Raw genomic sequence first — 20,853 nt, forward strand, 5'->3', positions numbered from 1 at the left:
TATGGGCAAGTTTTGCTCTAAAAAAAGTTCTCTTGTAAAAACTTGATACAGTTACAGTTGAGAATTGTAATCAAAATCTATTCAATTACCAACAATTTGGACCCATTAGAAATACAATAGGAAGATGTAACTCAATAGTAGTCATACCCCATTGTGTATGTGGTACAACCAATATTGTCAGCTATTTATGTTGATTGTTATAGATATCTTTTTTGTTGCATGATCTACCCATAAAACCTTAAGAGCTTAATTACTACTAAATTACTGCTAAATGCATGCCTGAAAATGGCATAGATTCTTGAACCTGACTTAATCATGCAACTTCTATTGCCAAATACAGATAAACAGAAACAGTTACTTTTTATGTGAAATAAATAATTTAATCAATCACCATGTTGATGTTATGAATCTTGGTACCCAAACTAGTTTATAGGCCAAGTTTAATCAAGATCGAGCCAGTTCTGGGAGGTCTGGGAACGAGTATACAGACATACATACATTGTTATAGTAGGATGATGATGCATCCAGAGGCACAGGTAAGGAGTGCCAAAGGAACCACGATAGAATAAAGTTTAGTCACCCGACACAAGCAAAGGTAAAAGAAATCAGTGCTCATACTCGAAGAGGCGGGGTTACATGGAGTAACTACTGTAACTACTACCCACGTAGACAAATTCTAACACTAAAGGCATCTTTTTAAATGGTAAATTTCCTGTTTTTTGACAACAGTTAAACAGTTATTTTCAGTGGTGGATGCTCATATTAAAGATGGCCAAAGGATCAAATAATAACATCATCATATTGCCCAAATGGGCTGAAGTCAGGTTGCGGCTGGATTTTATATGCCCTTTCACTCTGTTTCACACTTTATTTAATGTCACTCAGTGTGGATATCCCAAATATGAACGTTTTAAGGAAGCCCCACCCATCAATTAGGAAGCCAATTAGGAGAAACCTGGGTTAGAGGCAGGGTGGCCTTAAAGGGAGAGGAGCTAAAACAGGAGACAGTGGCTCAGTATGAGAAAAATGAAGAGTACTTTGAATTATGAAACATGCAAAGCTACCCTTATAGAGTCTAAGAACAAAAAAATAGAGTTGTAAATGAGCATGACCGGTCTCCTTTAGAAGAAGCATGACTTTGGCAACCAGTCCAGATGTTTGTTTGTTTTTTAATCAATTGAGAGTTACAAGAAAATGCTGTTATTGTACTTTTATATGGCAATATAATGTTGACACATCTGTTCCTGTGCAGTCCCAGTGTAAGTAAGGGAATCCGTCTGGCTGCCCTTATTTAACTTGTCCTCCAGCACTGAGTAAAGCACTGTAAATATTAGGGTCTCAGCGCAGATAGCTCTCTCACATTTTTAAGGTCCTGTTGAGGAAATACTTTCCCCTTTGACAAAGCTCTTCACCTGAAAGTCAATTCATCGTTTTGTTCTGTTACTAACAGCTTGTCTCCCAATTTGTAGCTGTTTTTTAACCACTGTGGAAGGTTTTTTTTTTCTAAGGGCTGCTTTATGCTGAAATCAATCTTCTCTCAACAGAAAAGAGTGGGGTTTGTCACTGTTTCTGCCTCCTGCTGTGCTGTCCAGCATGAAGGAGAAAAACATCAAGAAGGCTCTGACACACATCCTCAAAACCAACCAGAACCTCGTGCCTCCAGGGAAAAAAGTAACCAGCTCTCTTTGTCTTTCCTTGCCCTTGTTAATAAGCCTCTGACACACACACATGCACGCAAACACACTGCCTCTCCGTTTTCTGACGCAATATCCTAAAATAGCATCGCTGCCATACTCAACCTTGTAAAGGTTCTCACCCTTGTCAACCTAAGACCCTTTGTCAAGCTAGACCTTGAATGCTAATGTGAATAACAATGGATTGTCAAACTTTATGCATAATAAGATATTTAAATTTAAAAGCGCACACATGTTCCAGTCAGGGGCAGCTAATCTAACTTGGGCTGAACTTTTTAGCTTTTTTTAAAAAAAAAAAACTGTTTTAATGATGCAAGCAGCTGCCGGTCTTCTCATTCTCCAGCACCCATATTAACTTTGACAAGTACAAATCAGCAGCCGACCCTTGCAAGAGTTTCAGCGGCACCCAGTGATTTACAATCAGCTGTCATGCAAATTCTGTTAGTGAATCAGAGTTAGATAGAGTGTATTCATGGTAAGCCATCGGCACTTGTTTGTGAGTTCTTGCAGTAAACTTTAATGTCCCATAGAGTCATGGGATAGTCCATAGGCTGACATTTCTGAGCCTCGCTACGTAAATCAACTCTGGACATGTTGTATTTGATGCATGATGTAGGAAGTAGATATTATTTCTTAAATTCTAAAAAAGCTCCAAAACAATGCTGTGAAACAGCAAATTGAGCATGGCATTAGTTCAGACAGACCACCAGCTCAAGTTCAGCCACAATCCCAGCAGATCAGCCAATTTCGATACTAACCCTTATCAGGTTATGGCTTCTCTTCTACACATAGAATGGACAAATCTCACATAGTGTGCAGCATTTAAGTTACACTGAAATAGGCCATGCTGTAGCTCATTTCTATAAATAACAAAAGCTAAATGTATTCAATTAAAAACACATGGATGAACCACAGCATTGCACTGATGGAAATTTTCATTTATTGCGATGAACATATATCCCTAATGCTCGCAGCTGATCTCACATTCATAGTCGAGTATCCACAAATGCTCACTGGAGCACCAAACATGTATTCATTCCAACTGAATATTATGTATGCACAAGTTTCTCCTCTAGGATACACATATTTCATACCATTTTACGACCCCACAAAACAAGTCTCATATTGCAGCCGAGCTCTTGATCATTCATTTCTGTTATTTGCTATGAAATATGATGCATATTTAGAGTCAGATTCTCAGTTTTCTAAACTAATAAATGAAACCATTTGCATCTGACAGACAAATCAAAGCAAAACCTGAACCTTTGACTCCTATAGGAAGGGGATTTAATGGCTGTCTTGCGCTATGGGATCATTTTGTTCTAACGTTTTAGGTCCAACTGTCATTATCTAAACACAAAGTGAGGCAATACCTAGAAGAATAGCGTGCCATCTGTCTAGTCTTGGATCCGTCATTTAATCCAGGGATGTCAAACTCATTTTGCATGATGGGCTGTATGGAGCCCAATGTGATCTTAAGTGGGTGAAACCACTGAAACTCCCATTTTCCAGAAGTTTAACTAAAAATGTACAATTTTAACAGCATGTCTCAGTTTTTCTACATGATAAAGAAATGCTGTAGTAAATGAAAGCACTCTGACAGCTTTGGGCTTAAAGTGCAAGAACTAAATGTGTAAAATTGTAGAAAAGGTCCTGGTACTTTGTTGTAATATGAATGGTGATGTGGGCCACCTTTATCAGCAGGAAATGCTTTAAAACTTCAATTAAGCAAATACAAAAATTTTCCTAAAGCTATCCAGTGGCCTGGATTGGAGTCTTTCCTGGGCTGATTTTAGCCCCTGGGTCATATGTTTATCACTCTTGATCTAATCCATCAGAGACCTGAAGAACCAACAGTAAGGTGCAAAGGCTATGTCCACCATTTTCCACTCCAGAACACATCATAAGCTCATGTACAACTTCCCAAGCATGTTGAAATATGGGCTGGGTCTCAAAAAGCACCAAGTCAGGCACAGTGCCTGTGCTTCTTTGATTTGTTACACGTCTGTACATCATAATATACAAAGAGCCACTCTAAAGCAGAAGTGGGCAAAGACATGAATGAAGACATTGATGTCGCCTGAATGCTGGCGACATCAATTATAAGCAGGCAAACTGATATTACTCCAGTTTAATTGTCCAGTTTAATCAAAGTAATGCAGCTTTATGTTGTAGGTGATGTATGTAGATCAGTTGAAACACACCAAAGCTTGAGCCCATGTGCATATACACATATTCCAAGCAAGGCCAAGCGGCTGGATTGGCACTAGCTAATCAAATGTATTCACAGAGATCAGACGTTCCCATTAGCATTTTCTATGTGAGGCTGACTGCACAGTAAAATATTGCTGGACTACACTTTGGAATTAAGAGTGAAGGGATAAAACCTCAGGTCATGAATGAATGAACATTGGAGTAAAATGAAAGCAGCTGTAATTTTTGGCATCTCGAGTTTAAATCACAATCACCCTCAGCTGCAGGAGAGGCACAACTCCACAAAAGCAGGGTGTAAAGAGTGGCACTGCTGTGGAGCAGCTCTTTGGAACCTTATCAGATATAAATGACATGATGGGATATAATGGAAAATCAGCGGGCCAGATCAAAATAGTTTTGAGAGTGCTTTACATCCTGACATTAGAAGACAAATTGCATGTGCTTGTGGTGAAAGCTATTTCCTTTTCAGATGCTTACTAATGTCCATGCTCCTCTCTGCACAGTTGACCGCTTTGCAGGCCAAGGTGCATTACCTGAGGTACCTCAGTGAACTCAGACTCTTTGGAGGGAGGGAGTTCAAATCAATACTGTTGGTAAGCCCATTTGATCCAGGAAGCCTTGTGAAAAGTTTGAGAGTAAATGTGAGTTCTTCTTGAGCTTTTCGCTGATTTAATTTGTTTGTTTGTTTTGAAATCCGCAGCAAGGTGAGAAACAGACAGAGGTGACGCTGTTAGTGGGCCCACGTTACGGCATTAGCCACGTCATCAATGCCCGCACAAACCTGGTGGCCCTATTGGCTGACTTCAGCCATGTGAATCGCATTGAGATCCTCACTGAGGATGAGACCAATGTCCGGCTGGAGCTGCATGTTCTGGACGTCAGGGTGAGAGCAGAGCGCAGTTGTCTTTGAAAACAAGTCTCCCCCCCCCCAAAAAAATGCCTTGCATTAATTTTAGCATCTGTTGTTTTCCTTAACTATTTTTTTTCTGCACATCCTCCCTTTTTTGTTTTCACAGCCCATCACACTGATCATGGAGTCAAGTGATGCAATGAACCTGGCTTGTCTAACAGCAGGATACTATCGCCTCCTAGTGGACTCAAGAAGATCTATTTTCAGCATGGCCCACTGCAATAGCACAGGAGTGGATGACCTTAGTAAGTATGATCCATGTCTGTGTGTAGGGCAGGCCAATATGGCCAAAAATATTTATCACGATATATATTTGAAAATTTGTGATAACAATATAACTGATGATATAATTGACACTAGACAAAATACTTTACAACTCCACAACTTTATTAGTGCAAAAAAAAACCCAAAAAAAAAACCCCATCAATGTATTTTTACTTAAACAAGCAGCTGTTTTTTTTATGTGCATTAAAGCTACATAAAAATCCAACAGTGAAAATGCAAATTCCTTGCTGGCAGTTTAACCAAAAGGCATTTCCAGTGGAAATTGGCCGACATATCCTCAGCATAACCATGTATAATATCCACAAAACTTAAAAAGAGGTTATACACACACAATACGGTAATATTATGTTGAAGCACAGTACGTATCCCTCCGCGAGGCTCCTGCCTACGATAGCCGTAATGCTCCGACAATCCATTAAGCGGTGCGGCTTCATAGCTTAGCAAAGTCGTACTAAAACATTTTTTTTACAGATTTTTGAGCGCCATGTACCACATAAAATCGGTTCGAGGTCAGTAAGCACAACCAGAATTCATACATAAGAATTATAAGGGGCACTGTCGATTTCAGAAAATCAAAGGATTTTAAGAGCAACTTATTTTCCAAAAAATACGGTAATAACAACGGCCCGCTAGCATGCTCTACCAAAAATTGTGCTTTGGTGTGTATCTGACGGACGAAAGCCAAACCAGTTCCACACCACTGAAGTTGCAGCATTTTAACAAACCAATTCTGGTTCATCTGTTTCATTCAACGATCCGCTTCCGCCCTTCCCATTCTCCGTCGCCGCCATGCTTTTTCTGCCATGTGCGTATGAAAACAAAGGCACTGCGCATGCGCGTTTTACCCATATTCTATCGCGATATTTTATTTTCTTATCGTTGCCTAACATTATACCGGTATTACCGTGAACGGTATGATATGGCCCAGCCCTGTCTGTGTGTATGTGACATAATATGGATTACAAGCCATCTGTTTAGGACAAATTGGTGGATATCTAAAGTTTCACTTGAGTGGTAGATGTTGATGCTCTGGAAAAATACTCCACATGAAACTATAAAAACTTGTTGCGCGGTCACACATTTAAAAATTGACGTTTTACAATGCTGCATAAAATCTGCTTTGAAATAGAGTGCTGAACTGAAACAGGTCTTTAAAGTTGAATCAAAATCAAATATAAAACAGGTAAAGTGATAAAATCTTGTGTTCCTTGCAGGTCAGGAACGTGTCCTGGAGTGGCCTTACAGCACATCTTTTGGGGACAATGAGGAGCCTGGTCAAGTAGAGATCTACAGCAGAGACTCTGAGTACTCAGACAATGGGCAAAGGGAAAACAGCATTTCTCCTTACTTCCACGAACCACCAAACCCTGACAGAGACCTTGAGAACCGAAGGAGTCCGTTGCCCCCTCCTCTGCCTCCGGCTACCAGACACAGAACTCAAGACTCACCTCGGAGCGCCAAAGTGTCATTTATTTTTGAGGGAAACCCACCCCTCAATAAATTTAAGAACTTACGCTATGAAAGACTGTTAGAGAGTCCGGAGGTACCCAACCACGGACCGCCCTACTTGCACAACAACACATACTTTCAGCAACAGGACAGAGAGCCATTTCAGCACGTCTATAGTAACATCATAAGCGAGGAAAGTAGTGAGGAGCTAAGGGAACTAGTTTATCGTGGCAATACAAGCGATCCAGACGAGGATTCTTGTGAAGAAGATTCCACTGGGGGGACGCCAGTGAGTGATGAGACACATGATGGTATCCAAGGGGAGGGCCTACCCACAGCAGCCGGCAAAGCTACCTTTCTCACACTTTCCGGTTCTACGGACGACATTATCGACCTGACGTCGCTGCCTCCTCCCGAGGGCGATGATGGTGTTGACGATGATGAAGACGACACCCTGCTGCAGACGCTCAACCTTGCGATCGCAGCACCACCACCAGGCTTTCGTGACAGTTTGGATGAGGACGTTGCACCCGAGGGAAGGCCTCTAAGCACACGTGAAAATGACGATATTCCGGTTTCACTAATTGATGCCATTCCAACGCATGGGGAGGGGGAAGGGAGCAGGGGAGGGGAGAGAGGCCTGGAAAATGCGGTTATGAATACATTGCAAGCGCTGCAAGCTCTCTCGGTGTCTGAACAGAAGCCTCCACCGCCGCCACCACCCAGCGGTAACAATCCAGGTCTGTTGAATACTAATGCAGCAAAGTAATGTTTATGCCTTTATTTAGCACTGATTTTACAGCACTTTTACTTAGACTGAGCCAGTGGTTACCAACTTTTCTTCGTCTTAAATTCTCCCTCCCTAGCTCTGTCAAATGGACTTTAAACTCATTTTAAACTAGATCTGAATTGCTTTCAGCTTACAATTTAGTCTTAACGATTACATATTTAGCAGTTATGGTCTGTAAACTGCCTCAATCATTATCCATAACTACTAGCTTGGTCAACATTGAGTAGCAACTAGTGGAGTAATTCAAACATTAATCCACTAGTTTTAGTTACAGTTCCACCCTAACCTTCAACATCCATTTAAGCTGTTAATTATGTTTACTGATACTTTCAAAAGTGTAACTATTACTTGTTGCTAAAAGTTTCATATGTTCATCTTCTGTTTTAGCTCAGTTTCAACTGCTGGCTACACATTTAGCTAATTAAGGTTTTGCAGACAAGTGACCACGTGACATTAACTTGCCCACCATTTTGGATGTGTGACAACCATGATGACACTGTGGGATCAAGCATGTAAGACCCCAGTCGCAAAGGTCTAAAGACTGGTCCAACCGTCTGAAAACCACAGATTATGAGGAAAATATTTATATTCTCAACTGGTCACAAGGAGCTGCTGGAAGTTAATGGCAGTCTCTGACAAAATTATTGCTAAAGTCCTAGTCATGCAAGCCTACAGACTGATCAATGACCTCTTGGCATCCACCTGTCACTAAGGAAAAATGCATATTCCCTAACCAGTTGGCAAAAACAAATATCTAGTTATGTCTGTCTAGGTTCCCAGTCATCCAGGGCATAGTAGTCTTGAGAGCTTGAAAAAGAAGACAACTGGACAGTTTCATTAGTTCTTAAAAATGATGGAGTGTCAACCTTCAGCGACCCCAATATGTTGCCTCAGTGACCTCCATAGGCCACATGATGGATTGGGGCAAGGTCTTGCAGTAGTTTCACCCATAACCCCATGTGATGATACTCATGCCCTTTTTCATACCTCAGCTCATGTGATGACTCATATGATCTACAGTGCTCAGGACTACTTCCAAAGGGGACAACTCCCACTAGGGGTTAAATACCTGAGACTCTACACCATTTTATAGAACTCAGAAAGGTTCTTGGATGAGAGGTGAAACATCTTGTAGAAGTACAGTTCCCTTCTTTTTCAAGCTCTCAAGACATTTAGCTAGGTATTTCGACAGTTAGCCATACCTTTGCTGAAAAATTAAAAATCAATCATATTCCTATTTTCAGACATCTATGTCAATTTCTAGTATATTTAGCTTGCATTTTATTTTTTAACCATACTTTTAGCTACTACGTCAAACTACTTCAACCATTTTCCTTACTTTTTGACCACTATGTATCTATTTACATCATATATTAGTGCAAACTATTTTAAATGTTTTACCATTTGCTTGCTTTTTTTTCTTTCATATTTAGAGTTACAACAATTAATTGCCAACATTTAATGCTACCTGCCAGTCAGGGCCTCTGTTTAAGGGTCTATGGAGCAGAGTTAGCTGTTAGCCATATCTGGTACATGTGTTGTGCATTGTGCCTGCTAAATAGAATTAACAATATGTTTAGTTTGGTTCTCTGTCACTACTGTCTAAGATTTCATATTAACTGCTACTTCTGTGCAAAATTGTTTTGGTGTAGATTCACAAGTTAATTTGGGATTCACTATAAGCTATGGAAAAAAAAACCCAAACATGTTCAGAGTTCTAACAGTCAAAGCTTTCAGCAGCAGTTAAATTGAGATTGAATGATCTACATTTAACTTTGTATCTCTTATCATCTAGGTGTTTATATATCTCATGGCTTTAGTCCAGAGTCATCCTCAGACTCTGGTAATGAGACCAACTCCTCAGAGATGACTGAGATCTCTGAACTAGCTGCTACTCACCGACTGAGCGAGAGCCACATGCGTCTTCTGGTGGCCACAAGGGAAGGATACCAACCTTTACTTGAAGAAAAAACTGAATTTCCTGTCTCCCCCAGTACAGGAGGAACAATACAAAAGAAACCTCGCAGTCCAACACGACACCTTCAGCCTCCAGCAGTTCCTCCAAGACGGAGCCCTCAGTTAAGCACCACATCATCACGGCCGGACAGTTCAGAAGTAAGGCCCCAGACTAATCTCTCAGCCACTCTTCAGCGCCCAAGCTCCACCACACCAGGAGGCAAGCACCATAAAAAATCAGCAGACTCCAGCGGAAAGTATAACACCTTCAGCACAAGGGAAGGATATCGAGGAGAGAGCATTGGGAGCCACAGCCATCTTGACTTGGACCAGCGCACCTCATTCTGCGAACGAGAAGACAGCCAAAGAAGGCAGAATTCTTTTTTAGCAGAAAACTCTGTAGCCGAGAGCCATGGAGTCAACAGCCTCCCTCGTGATCATCATAGAAGTCCCCGCCCTTCCTCCGTTATCTCTGACCGCTTCTCAGATGTTGTCAACTTGGGGGGCTGTGATGCAGATAATGCAGCTTCAGCTGCTGAGCAAGATGAACATCTAGTTGTAGCATCGTTGCTATCCCCAACCAAAAAATCTAGATCAGGGGGATCAGACCAGGGATCAGACATACAGAGTGACCATCAGCCCATTTCGAGACAACAGAGTGTAGCCCGGCTGTGTGAATACCATCTAGCAAAAAGGATTTCAAATCTGCAAGGAGAAGCACACAGTTCACTGCAGGGCTCTCTGTGCTCATCACTGGATGCTGGTGGCAGCACGAACAGTAGCGTTTGTGCTACCCCAAATGATTCGCCCCTTGGCCCTGGTGCCATTGAATCAAAACACCACCATCTGCAAAGGCACCCGCTTTCTAGTTCCTCCTCCTCGTTACTCAGGGTGTTAAACTACGAAGATAACAAACCCGGAACCCCCTTTGGCACCCCTGCCCAGAGTACTCAGGGAAAAGACCTCCACCCTCATGCAGATCCTGCCCTCCTTCGGAAAATGCTGCCCAATATTCACCAACCTTCCCCTGGGTCAGAACCGGGCCGGCCGTCCTCAGCCACACCATCTAAGCATAAAGACCCCTTAGGAAATAAGCGACTCCAGAATGATCAGCATGCTAAACAACAGGCCTGTCTGAAAGGGCTGAACCAGAAGGAAGGCAGCGAGGCCTACAGGCAATTGATTAACTATCTAACAGTCAGCCAGATGCATCAGGGAGGGAAGTTGCAGAGTGCGGGCATGGGAGGAGGAGTTAAAAAGGACACAAGGCGTTTTATTACTAGCAACCCCCAGCTCGTTGAAATGGTTAAAAATAGGGGGAACACCATCGCTCGCTGCCCATGTATGCCTTCATCCATATCATCTCCATTCCTCAGCCCAAATTTAGTTAACCCTAATGCTGCTGCCATGCAGGCAGCAAACAAAAATGCACGGTCATACTATTCTGCAACACTTCCTGCCAAACTCAAGAGAAGTCCTGACATGCATGCTCAGAGAAGGAATGAGACTTTAGATTTCAGGAAAGCTACTTCTGAGAGGAGGAGCTCCTTTTCTGGCCTAGAAAGTGAGCTAGAGAGGAGTGGTCTGGACCCAGAGCACTTTCTGTCCCTCTATAAGAGAGAGGGCTGTAACAGTCGCGAAGGAGGACTTGCTACAGGCGGAAACCGTGAGGGGGGAGGTACCACTAGCCGTCATCCACCTCGATCAAGAAGCCAAGCTAGCAGCACAGAGGAATGGTTCAGATCAGACCTGAAGTCAAAGCATGCAGTTCGTCAGTCCCGCCCTAATGATTCTCTTTGTTTCTCTGCTGCCCCCAGTGGTCAAAGAGCAGACCTCAACACTATCTCACTAGGAAGGGGAGACCACCCTTCAGCTTTTGTCAGGCAGGCATCAGCTGGTCCAAGAGCTTGCATTACATCTCCAACACCCAATCCTCAGAATCCACCTCCCCCACCACCTCCCCCACCACCTCCTTCTTTTTCCCAGCCTGTTCAAGTCAACACTAGCTCCAGCAACTCAGGATGCACACAGGACCCCAATCATTCTGTCCAGTCCCGGCAGAGTCAGAACCACATTCAGGCTGTCACCCCAACGCTACCACACACAGATCCCTTCAATAGCCTGCAACGGGGCCGGGAGCTTAAACGGAGCTCTAGCAATGTAACTGCAAGTTCTGGTAGTGTTGAAGCTCTATTTGAGAAGCCCACCCGAAGCCGGAGCCAGCAGCCCCTGTCACTGTCTCTGCCCCCGCAAGGTGACACCAAAGTCCAGCGGAGACCAACTAGGAAGAGGCTCTCCAAGAGCTACTCCCAAGGCTCTGTATCTTCCCACACCACGTGCTGGTCCACAGGCAGTAGGGTAGACAGTAGAAGGGCATCTGTGGCTTTTCCATTGCAGAAAGATGCAAAACAAATGAAGGGCTCTCAAAAACTGGACACAAGTCCCTGGAGATGTAACGGGCCCTTTAGCTACTGTTTCTTTAAACGTAAGAGTGAGGGCGAGGAGGATGAGATCGAATGGGAGAGGCCCAGACGAAGTCGCAGTGGACCCGATTTCGAGGATGACGGTGCTGCTTCAGCCATATTCCCCTGCGGTTCCGCACTGGACGCTGCTGGCGAGCAGCTCTATGGTGAGGTCCTTAATAATATGAGCTTCAGTGACCGACTGGCACGAATCAACGCCCTCAAAGACCGCATGTACGGTTTCCCTTCCGGCTTCACTGATGCCCGCCGCGATGCCAGCGAGCTCATCGCATTAGTGAGATCCAGCATAGGTCGCTGTGAGCGCGGCATCCAGATGCCTAACCAGGATGTATCACAGTATAAACAGCTCCTCTCCGTTGAGTCAAAAGAATTAGGCCGGGCGTGCCGGAGGATGGCACAGGCCCACAGCAGTCCAGAGGAAATGCTGCTAGCCGTGACTTGTAGCTTTCAGGTGCTATGTTGTCTCTGCGAAGCTTGCATGTGTCTGGTTAGGGGACTCGGAGCCTCAGCCTCACACCAACAGAGAGAAGTCGTGGCAAAGGTTGACGAGGTTGTTATGAACTATATCTGTTTGCTCAAAGCAGCTGAGGCTGCCACTGTTGGAGCGCCGGGGGAGCACAGCATGAAAGCCCTGGTCCGCCACTCTAGTACCATGTCAGCCATTGCTAACGCACTCACCCGCTCCCTTAAAACGCTGCTTAGCAAGTAGAGGCTACTCCTTATAATTTATAGTGTGGCCTCTGCTGTCAGCGGGAGTATGTCTTTAAGCGTCTTGTCGTCTTTGAGTCAGCTGTAAGAGTCATGTATTTTTCATAAAGGTTTAGAGCTGTCTCCATATCAAAGTTTAAAAAGCAAAAGGCAGGAGTTAGACTAAACATTAAAGTTACATAACACTCATAATGAATAGATGTATAAGATGCTTAAAGAGTCCTCTGACTGCACTTGCTTTTTTTTTCTGATGACAATATTGTAATGCATATTTACAAAGCCATACTGTCACAGACCTTTGTAATATGATATGTACCTAATAGAAATTATACCCTTTTAAGTGTGCATTATGTAAGTTATTTAGAAAATGTGTATATAATGTACATAATTAATTATCAAATTTACTGTAGCAGTTTCAAGAAGCCATTGAGTATTCAGTGTAATTTGCTTTGATACTGTGCAGGGCTAGGGGTGACTTCACTTTCAGTTCAATCAGTTCACGAGTGGCAGTTTTACAATAACTGTATTTATTTTAAAAGAAAATGTACCTCTAGAAATGTAAGTAAAAAAACAAGTTTCATTGTCAGTCCAGTGAGGAAGCGGTATAGTTATATTTAAATGCTCCAAAATGACTGTGTAACAGTGAGCTGATTTTAACCGATTACATTATGATGCTTGTTTTTCTTTCTTTGTTTGTTTTTTTATTTTACAAGATGACTGGAAAATTCAGTAAAAGTGTTGAACATACAGGTTACACTAAACATTGCACTTCATTCACACAACCGCTTTGTATTCTACCACTTAGATTATTTTGTTATATATATATTTAAAAAAAGAAATATATAATTTCCCCCAACATCAAATATCATCAAATAAACATATATATATATATATATATATAACTTAGCAAAGTTTAAAGGCATATTTCAGATTGAGCACACTGTGTGGATTATATCCGATTACTTTTTTAGTTTGTTTTTTTATTACCATCGCTTTTGGAATGAGTTTTGTGCGTGAATGATTTACTAAACCACGCTGTGTATCAAGATGTGGTTATGTCTCTCAACAAAGAAGAAACCACTGCTTTTTTTCAGCAACCCACCAACCTATTAAAAGATATTTTGCAGAAAAACTTGTCTTATTCCATGCATCTTTTGGTTTGAATGAGTTACTACACCATGCAATCATGCTGTGATTTGTTTTGTAAAGTTTGCCATCCTAAAATCAACAGCCAGTCATTTTAATGTCTGTCTCATAAAAGGTACTGTCTGTCAGTTTACAGGTGATATATTGGGGGATATATTAAAACACCCACCTTTTTAAACTGACAGTGAAATGTGAATCTATTTAAACTAATGTCTAGTGTAAAACTACTCATTTTCCTGATATTTCTGTCACACAGTGAAAATTTTGAGTTGTCTTTTCACAGTAATATTTCAGTCTTTATATCAGTTGAAGAGCTATGGATTTGGTGTTAAAGCGTATTGCTATATATTACAGGTAATTTGACATACATACATCAACAATCTACTGGTACAGACAGGAGAGGATGCTAGGGATAGGGTGAATGGATGCAGTTGGTTTGCTGTGTTTACCCTTAAGAGGAGGAGCCAAAATCAGAATCAGAATACTTTATTGAAAGAAGAAGAAGAAGAGGAGTGATATCTTGATGCATGCTCAATCATCCAGGTAAGTAAATCTCCAAAAGTTGATTCTGTTCCAGGGAGGAACACTGGTTTGAGCAGGGAGTCAAGGAGGCCATTTACATGAAAAGGGAAAGACCATCTCTGAATCGAGGAGGGGGCCTAAGGGTACATCTTTTGCCATCTTACAATGCTGTGATTGCAGCCATTCCCCAACTCTCTGTGAATGGTATTCATGGCCATTGATCAGTGGGTTTTGATCAGTGGTTGTTGATCAATGGTCATGCATAATTATGATGAAGGAACTGACCTCCCAGCCCATTGTTCCTTCAGTGGTGCTAGTTTCAGTCATTATGCAAATGTTCTGTTTATAAGATTGGGGAAACCTGCAGTCAGCTGAGACTGAAGAATTCACTTAGATGAGTGATGAAACGTTTCTCCCACTGAAAACACTACATCCAGATGAACAGAATCAACTTTTGGAAAAGAGGAGAGATAGTTTCATCCTGCTGAGACAGACGGACCTTCCAGCAGAGAACCCAGGTTAGGAAACGGGCAGGGAAAATCGTCACAGACCCCTCACACCCTGGACACAGACTTTTTGACCTGCTGCCCTCTGGCAGACGGTACAGAAGCCTGCAAACCAAGACCACCCGACACAGGAACACTTTCTTTCCCCTCGCCATCTCCCTCCTAAACAGTTGACCTGTCACACTGCTTCCCACTGCCAGACTGCAACTGCACCTTATGTACATTCTGTAGTATTCATTCCACCTCATTTCATTTCTGTATTTTATGTACATAAGTTTAGTTATTTATAGTTGGTTTACACAGCTTTGTGTATGTATGTGTATGCATGCGTAATGTACATATAGGTGTGTGTGTGTGTGTGTGTGTGTGTGTGTGTGTGTGTGTGTGTGTGTGTGTGTGTGTGTGTGTGTGTGTGTGTGTGTGTGTGTTTTTACATTGCTGTGCTTGAGAGCCACCATCTACCGGAACCAAATTCCTTGTATTTGTCTGCACATATACTTGGCCAATAAACACGATTCTGATTCTGATTCTGATTCTGATTCTGATGTGCCTGCAGTATCCTTCTAGTCCACTTTGACTTTGGTCAAAAGCAGCCTAGTAGCATTAAAATGAAAAGATATCCAAGTATAGTTTAGCTAGTTTTAAAACTACAAATCTGGTGATTTGTAACTGTAACTGTAAGGTAAGAAATTAAGTATCTAACTACTTCTGACAATCATACACAATCCTAAATGAAGAGATCTCTGCTAACCAAGTGTCTCTATTAGAACCCCATGGCAGCAGCTGGTGTTATCGGTATTGACCCATAAAGGGAAATTAAAAAGTAAAGAAGAGACAGGAGAAACACTCTTCAAACATATGGTGAGCGTTGACCCCAATAGTTGCATAATTTGTCCACTCTGCAACTTCCTAGTTGGTAATATAAGTTTGTAATACTACAAAAACAACAACCAGGCGATCAGTATGTAAATAACTACAGATAAAGAACAGTGTTGTGTTTTGTGTGTTGGAAAGAAAAAGAAAATCGGCCAATATATGGGAGTATCCAATTTTTAAATCACCAAATATCGGCATTGATGTCAGCCTTAAAAACCCTATTTTGTTTGGACTATAGTCTCTGTAACCCTATGTCTGTGTGTAAGAGAAGAGATATGACATTTAAAAATACCAATAATAATAATAACCAAATGGAAATTCGGGGTCGCCATGCAAAACTATCCCCATATCAAATGTTCAAATCTGCAAGATTCTTACAGGCCTACAAGTAAGCATATACTATATGTACTGCACTTCCTGTCTCCGTCCATGGCAGAGATGTATCATGCACGCGGGTCTCAAGCCATGCAGTTTACTACCTAAAGGGCTCTGGGTTCAGCCACAGCTGGCTGTTCGTTCACGTGATGTTTTCTCCAAGAACCAAAGAGAAGTATAGAAGAGTACGTGCAGGACGGGGAAGTATGTTTCATTTGCATACTGGGCGCCTGTTCTGGGCATGTCGTGACGTCTAACCAATCAGGTCAGCGAATCCCACAAACCACGCCCGCGCGGTAACTCGTGTCGCGCGCTTCACAATCAGCATTGTACTAGTGTGCAAGTGAAAGAACCAGAAGTTACAAGCGTCTTTTTGTCACCGTTTCAGCAGGTTTACCTGACAGGAGGACTTTTTGTGTAGGAAGTTAAACTCAGGCAGAGCTCAAAGAACTGTGAGGACGTCTTCGGAACAAGCTCGTGGCTGCCGAGTTTAAACTGCTACCAGCGTGGAGAAGTTATTGTTCGCCACTCCGTGGGGTTTAAATTTCGGCTAACAGAAGCGCCCCAGGCCGAAGCAGGTTGTAAGCCCCGAGTGTTATAAACCTTAAGTTAGGTCGCAATGGCAGCTGTGTGCCAGCCACGACGGGCCTTGGTGGAAATACCTGCTCCACAGCCCAAAATTGCCGGTGAGTTTGTAGTTTTCATTTAACATGTGTAACTTGTTGTTTGGAGAGAGGCGCCACCGGGCTGGAGCTATCGAGGCGCTCGCGCCCACTACGTGTTGATAACAGCGCCAAATTTGAAAAAAACAATTAAAAGTATTTCTGGTATCATGTTGTGAGTGTAAAATTATTTTAAATATTTTAACAGTGCAACTTTTAAAAATATTCAATTCTTTACAGCTCGAATGAGGAGGTCCTACTTGGAAATATTAAGTTCACGTATGGTCCCGACCCCGTCCCCACTTCCAAGAGGAAGAAACACAGCCGCAAACGCAAAGCGTATGCAGTCATGTAAGTTCCGCTGTTAACCTTAAATTAATTGTAGCTATACTTGCTGAGCTGATATGCGGTTGATTTTGTGATCTGACCTTATAGGAAGCTACATGGCAAAAAACAAAACGCGCTTGATAATGGAAAGGGAGTTAAGGGCTAACTTGGCTTGGTGTTTCCTTGGTTTTGCAGTGGACTTGGCAGTTGGTGGGGCGTGGAGAGGAAGGCTAGAGGAGCAGTGTGAGAAGATGGATGAGCACCACACACCGCTCTCCAAACAGCAGCTTGTGCAGCTTATTAGATCCCTCATCTTGGTCGAACAGGTATTCATGAGTGGACAATTGAACTTATAGTAAAGCTAATGCGGCAGTGTTTTTGAAGAAACGCTGCGATTGACATAACTTAACAAAGCGTGCATTCCTGTTGTACCCTAGAGCCAAGAGCCCAGGGTCATGGCATCAGACCTGAAGTATCTACAGGAAGACCTGCAGCTAAAGAAGGCCAATGTTTACAGGTCCATACCTTACTCACGGTTTGGATCCAACAGGGATGCTCACTGCTACAGAAAGGCATACCCTCACCTGGTGGCATTCAAAGTGAGTCTTTGTCATGCACAGTTGTGTTTTTAGGCTTTTAAAAGTTGGACACAAATAGCAGCCTTAAAGAACCAATGGAGATCTCCTTTTGCTATTCTTAAGTACATTTATGTCACATTAAACACCACCTCATCTTCCACCTCAGGTTTCGTGTCAGGAATGGGGCCAAGTTCTGCTGAGGAACAAAGATTGGGACGCCGTGTTGGAGCACTCACTGATGGCGTGGCGTTACACCAGCGAGCTGCCGCAGTGGGACACTGCAAGCCACAACGCCCTTCGAGAGCAGTGTTACAGCATCCTGGCGGCTCACAGCCTCACTGCTCTCCAGCACTATTCCCCCGAACCCAACAGAGGACGCGAGCTGCTCAGAAGGTAACACGCTTTTTACTCTGATGCGGGAAGCCACGGCACCCACCCGCCCCCTTCCTTGTAGTGAGGTTTAGGCAGCGCTACACCAGAGGACTGCACTATAAACACCTCAGTTTGGTTAGTACATAATACTTGTACATGCATGTGGGTGGTGTTTATATACACCAACGGCTTTCCGCAACCTCTCTGCTGATGGACTGGCAACAAACTATTGACTTGAATATCAAGTTTAAGCAAAGCATCATGGACATCCTACTGAAGTCTGCCACCTGTTGAGTGCAAGTTGACACACCTTTCAACACCGATCCACAGATCATGAATGTGTTTGCCTCTCCACTTTCTTCTATACGCCTGTCAGTCATTTTAGCAGCTAAAGTGAGTTGAGCTTCACTTTGTGTTCTGAGGTTGTTGCTAACATTTGCCAATGTTCTGTTGGCACTATGTAGGCTCTCAACTTGGCAGCCAAGGAGCTTTTATTTATAGATTTAAGATTATTTTTAGAGCAAAAAAATAATATATAACAGGGAGTTATTAGTGCAAGTGTGACTAGATGTTTTTCGATCAACCCTAACTAACAGATGGCTTTAATTTTTTTGTCTCTAGACTGAAGATGGCTCAGCTGTATAGCCAGTCAATTGTTCCCTGCATACAGGAGTTGCAGAGGATAATGGAATGTCTCAATGACTCGTCCATGGATACAAAATGAAAGGAGAAACCGGCAAAAGAGTGCAAACTGTGGATGACCGAAAAAAAAGTGCTTTATGTGTGGTGATGGGCCAGAAACATTGAACACATTAGTGATTGTGTAAAACCACTACAATATTCTTCCAAAGGGCACAGTGGCAAGTGCAAAATGAACAAAATGAATAATGCAGGCTTCAAAGGGTAATAAATAACACTTCCTAAATGGCTGAAAATGGCATTTTAACAGCATGTGGAAAGTGTTATTTTAAGAGTTGTTGCACTGCACAATGGCAGGGTATTAATTAATGTAACGTTTTGTTCATACATTACCAGCCTATATGAAAATGGAGGAGCATTTACATTCTGAAAAGCATTCACTTGGTGCTTACTGTTAAAATGTTTGTATACTTTTAGACATCATATAGTTTCGTCTGTGTCGACGACTGAAATATAAAAAGTATGAAATTTCCCCCGCTTGTTGTTTTTGCAGGGTTGTGTATATATGTTCTTGTTACTGTTTACATTACTTGAAGCTCTGGCCTTTGTCTTAGACTATAGTAATCTATCTTATGTGTACAGATACTCATCTGTCAATGATTGCACTGTTGTTTGTCCTGAAAACTTGAACAATTTTGATAAGACTCCTAATTTAATTAAAGACGTTCTTTAAACTGCACTCATGTGTCTTTGTTTTGTGCGAGTGCTTTGCATGCATGCCAAGCACTGTGAACGACTAGAGAATCTGAGGACAGTGCTGTTTTCATGTAGTAACTCTGAAGTTTCTAAGGGTGGTGGGTTTTTTTTGTTTGGTTGTTTTACTTTTAGGAAAACTCAATAGACTGTAATGGTTTTTCCAACCTCTCTGTTTCTATGCTCACAGTTTTATCTAAAATAGATCATAGGCTGTGGCTTGCAGGCTCCGAGAGTTGATTTGTATTGTTCAATTTGTAAAGTTACTTGATTGGAAACAACAGTTTCTCAAAGATGGGTCATTACAGCAGATTACAGGATTAATTCATCAATAAGTTGATCGTAAGTCTATCTTGGCAGTATCAGTTGTCATAAGATAAGATAAGATAACCTTTATTAGTCCCACACGTGGGAAATTTGTTTTGTCACAGCAGGAAGTGGACAGTGCAAAAGTTATGAAGCAAAAATTAGAATAAAATAAAATAAGAATAAATACAGTATACAACTGTACAGGATAGAATAAAATAAAATACTATATACAGTAGAATAAAATATGCAATAAGATAAAAATAGAATACAAGTGCTATATACAACTCAGTAAAAATACAACGATGCCAGAAAAGATTATTATTATGCTCTTTGAGTTCCCATTTTGTGCCACTAGGTGGAGCCCATGTAGCACGATTTTCCACAGGTGTTTGTGTTTCCAGAGTCAGGCTTGTGACTTCAGAGGAGAGGCAATATTAATGCCACTGGAGAAACAGCTGTTGCCATGGCACTCTGTAAAGTGAATATTAAATAATTTTAAATGCTATTTAGGGTTCGAGATAATGAATGGGCGGATGATAGGGTGAGAGGCTGCTGGATGACAAGCAGACTTCCTGCTGCAGCAACATTATTTCTCTTTGGAGAGTTGGATCTCCTGTTATATCTTCAGCTTTTTTAAGAGGATGTCACAAAATCCAAGATTAATACAATTATTTGTCTCCATGGTGTTGCAGAGTGGAACCTATTAATATTACTGCCTATGGCAACTCATGCAAATGTGGCTAACCCACTCACGTAACTGTGGTGTTAATTTATTATCCGTAGGCTGAAAGTGAAATGGCTAGGCTCGCGATAGTCCTGGTTCTGTTAACATAGCCCACATACAGAACTCCAACCTACAGAACAAATAATACCAAAGAAGAGAACAGTGCCATCCCAACAATTTAGCTTTCAGAGACTGCACTGATAGAAAAAAGAAAATCTTAGCAGCAATACAGAAATTTCATGTTGTGCATTTTGTTCAATCTGTAAGCCTTGAGCTTTTTCACAAATACCCTAAAGGCATGATGGGGCTCTCACCTTTCACTAGCCGTCCAAGCAAATGGTTCTCAAAGGATCTCTGGAGAAGCCACCATGAAATCCTTAGCGAGATCAGAAACTTGGAATCAAATGCACAATGTTGAGTGTGTGTAGTATTCTGTGATCTTGTAGAGGAAATATTGTTTAAAGAAGTCCACACCGATGCAGTACACACACGCACACACACACACACACACACACACACACACACACACACACACACAAAAAAACAAACAAACAAAAAAAAAACTATCAGTGCAT

General features: G+C 42.1%; 2 protein-coding genes across 6 annotated transcripts in view; both read left to right on the forward strand.

The window, feature by feature from the left end:
* LOC134621309 (FERM and PDZ domain-containing protein 4-like) overlaps positions 1-13,615 on the forward strand; it is a 114,848-nt gene extending 101,233 nt beyond the window's left edge. For all 5 annotated transcript variants that reach the window (XM_063467736.2, XM_063467735.1, XM_063467733.1 and 2 more), the window contains exons 11-16: positions 1,545-1,671; positions 4,412-4,501; positions 4,609-4,791; positions 4,925-5,063; positions 6,318-7,292; positions 9,138-13,615. In XM_063467736.2, the coding sequence (XP_063323806.1) occupies positions 1,545-1,671; positions 4,412-4,501; positions 4,609-4,791; positions 4,925-5,063; positions 6,318-7,292; positions 9,138-12,490 (4,867 nt within the window). In that variant the 3' untranslated portion in view covers positions 12,491-13,615. The remainder of the gene's footprint in view (positions 1-1,544; positions 1,672-4,411; positions 4,502-4,608; positions 4,792-4,924; positions 5,064-6,317; positions 7,293-9,137) is intronic.
* A 2,875-nt stretch (positions 13,616-16,490) lies between these two features.
* On the forward strand, positions 16,491-18,813 carry LOC134621408 (uncharacterized). The gene is made up of 6 exons (XM_063467884.1): positions 16,491-16,600; positions 16,817-16,927; positions 17,099-17,229; positions 17,341-17,502; positions 17,648-17,874; positions 18,475-18,813. The coding sequence occupies exons 1-6, from the start codon at positions 16,534-16,536 to the stop codon at positions 18,575-18,577; spliced, it is 801 nt and encodes a 266-aa protein (XP_063323954.1). The 5' UTR covers positions 16,491-16,533; the 3' UTR covers positions 18,578-18,813.
* Positions 18,814-20,853: the final 2,040 nt, after the last annotated feature.

The sequence above is a fragment of the Pelmatolapia mariae genome, linkage group LG23, assembly GCF_036321145.2.
Source record: "Pelmatolapia mariae isolate MD_Pm_ZW linkage group LG23, Pm_UMD_F_2, whole genome shotgun sequence".
Taxonomy (NCBI): Eukaryota; Metazoa; Chordata; class Actinopteri; order Cichliformes; family Cichlidae; genus Pelmatolapia; species Pelmatolapia mariae.

Excerpts from the sequence above, each read along its gene's own strand:
- LOC134621408 (XM_063467884.1), top strand. The coding sequence starts at position 16,534 with ATGGCAGCTGTGTGCCAGCCACGACGGGCCTTGGTGGAAATACCTGCT. Across the intron at positions 17,503-17,647 it reads CTCACCTGGTGGCATTCAAA|GTTTCGTGTCAGGAATGGGG; the intron begins GTGAGTCTTTGT and ends CTTCCACCTCAG. Across the intron at positions 17,875-18,474 it reads GGACGCGAGCTGCTCAGAAG|ACTGAAGATGGCTCAGCTGT; the intron begins GTAACACGCTTT and ends TTTTGTCTCTAG.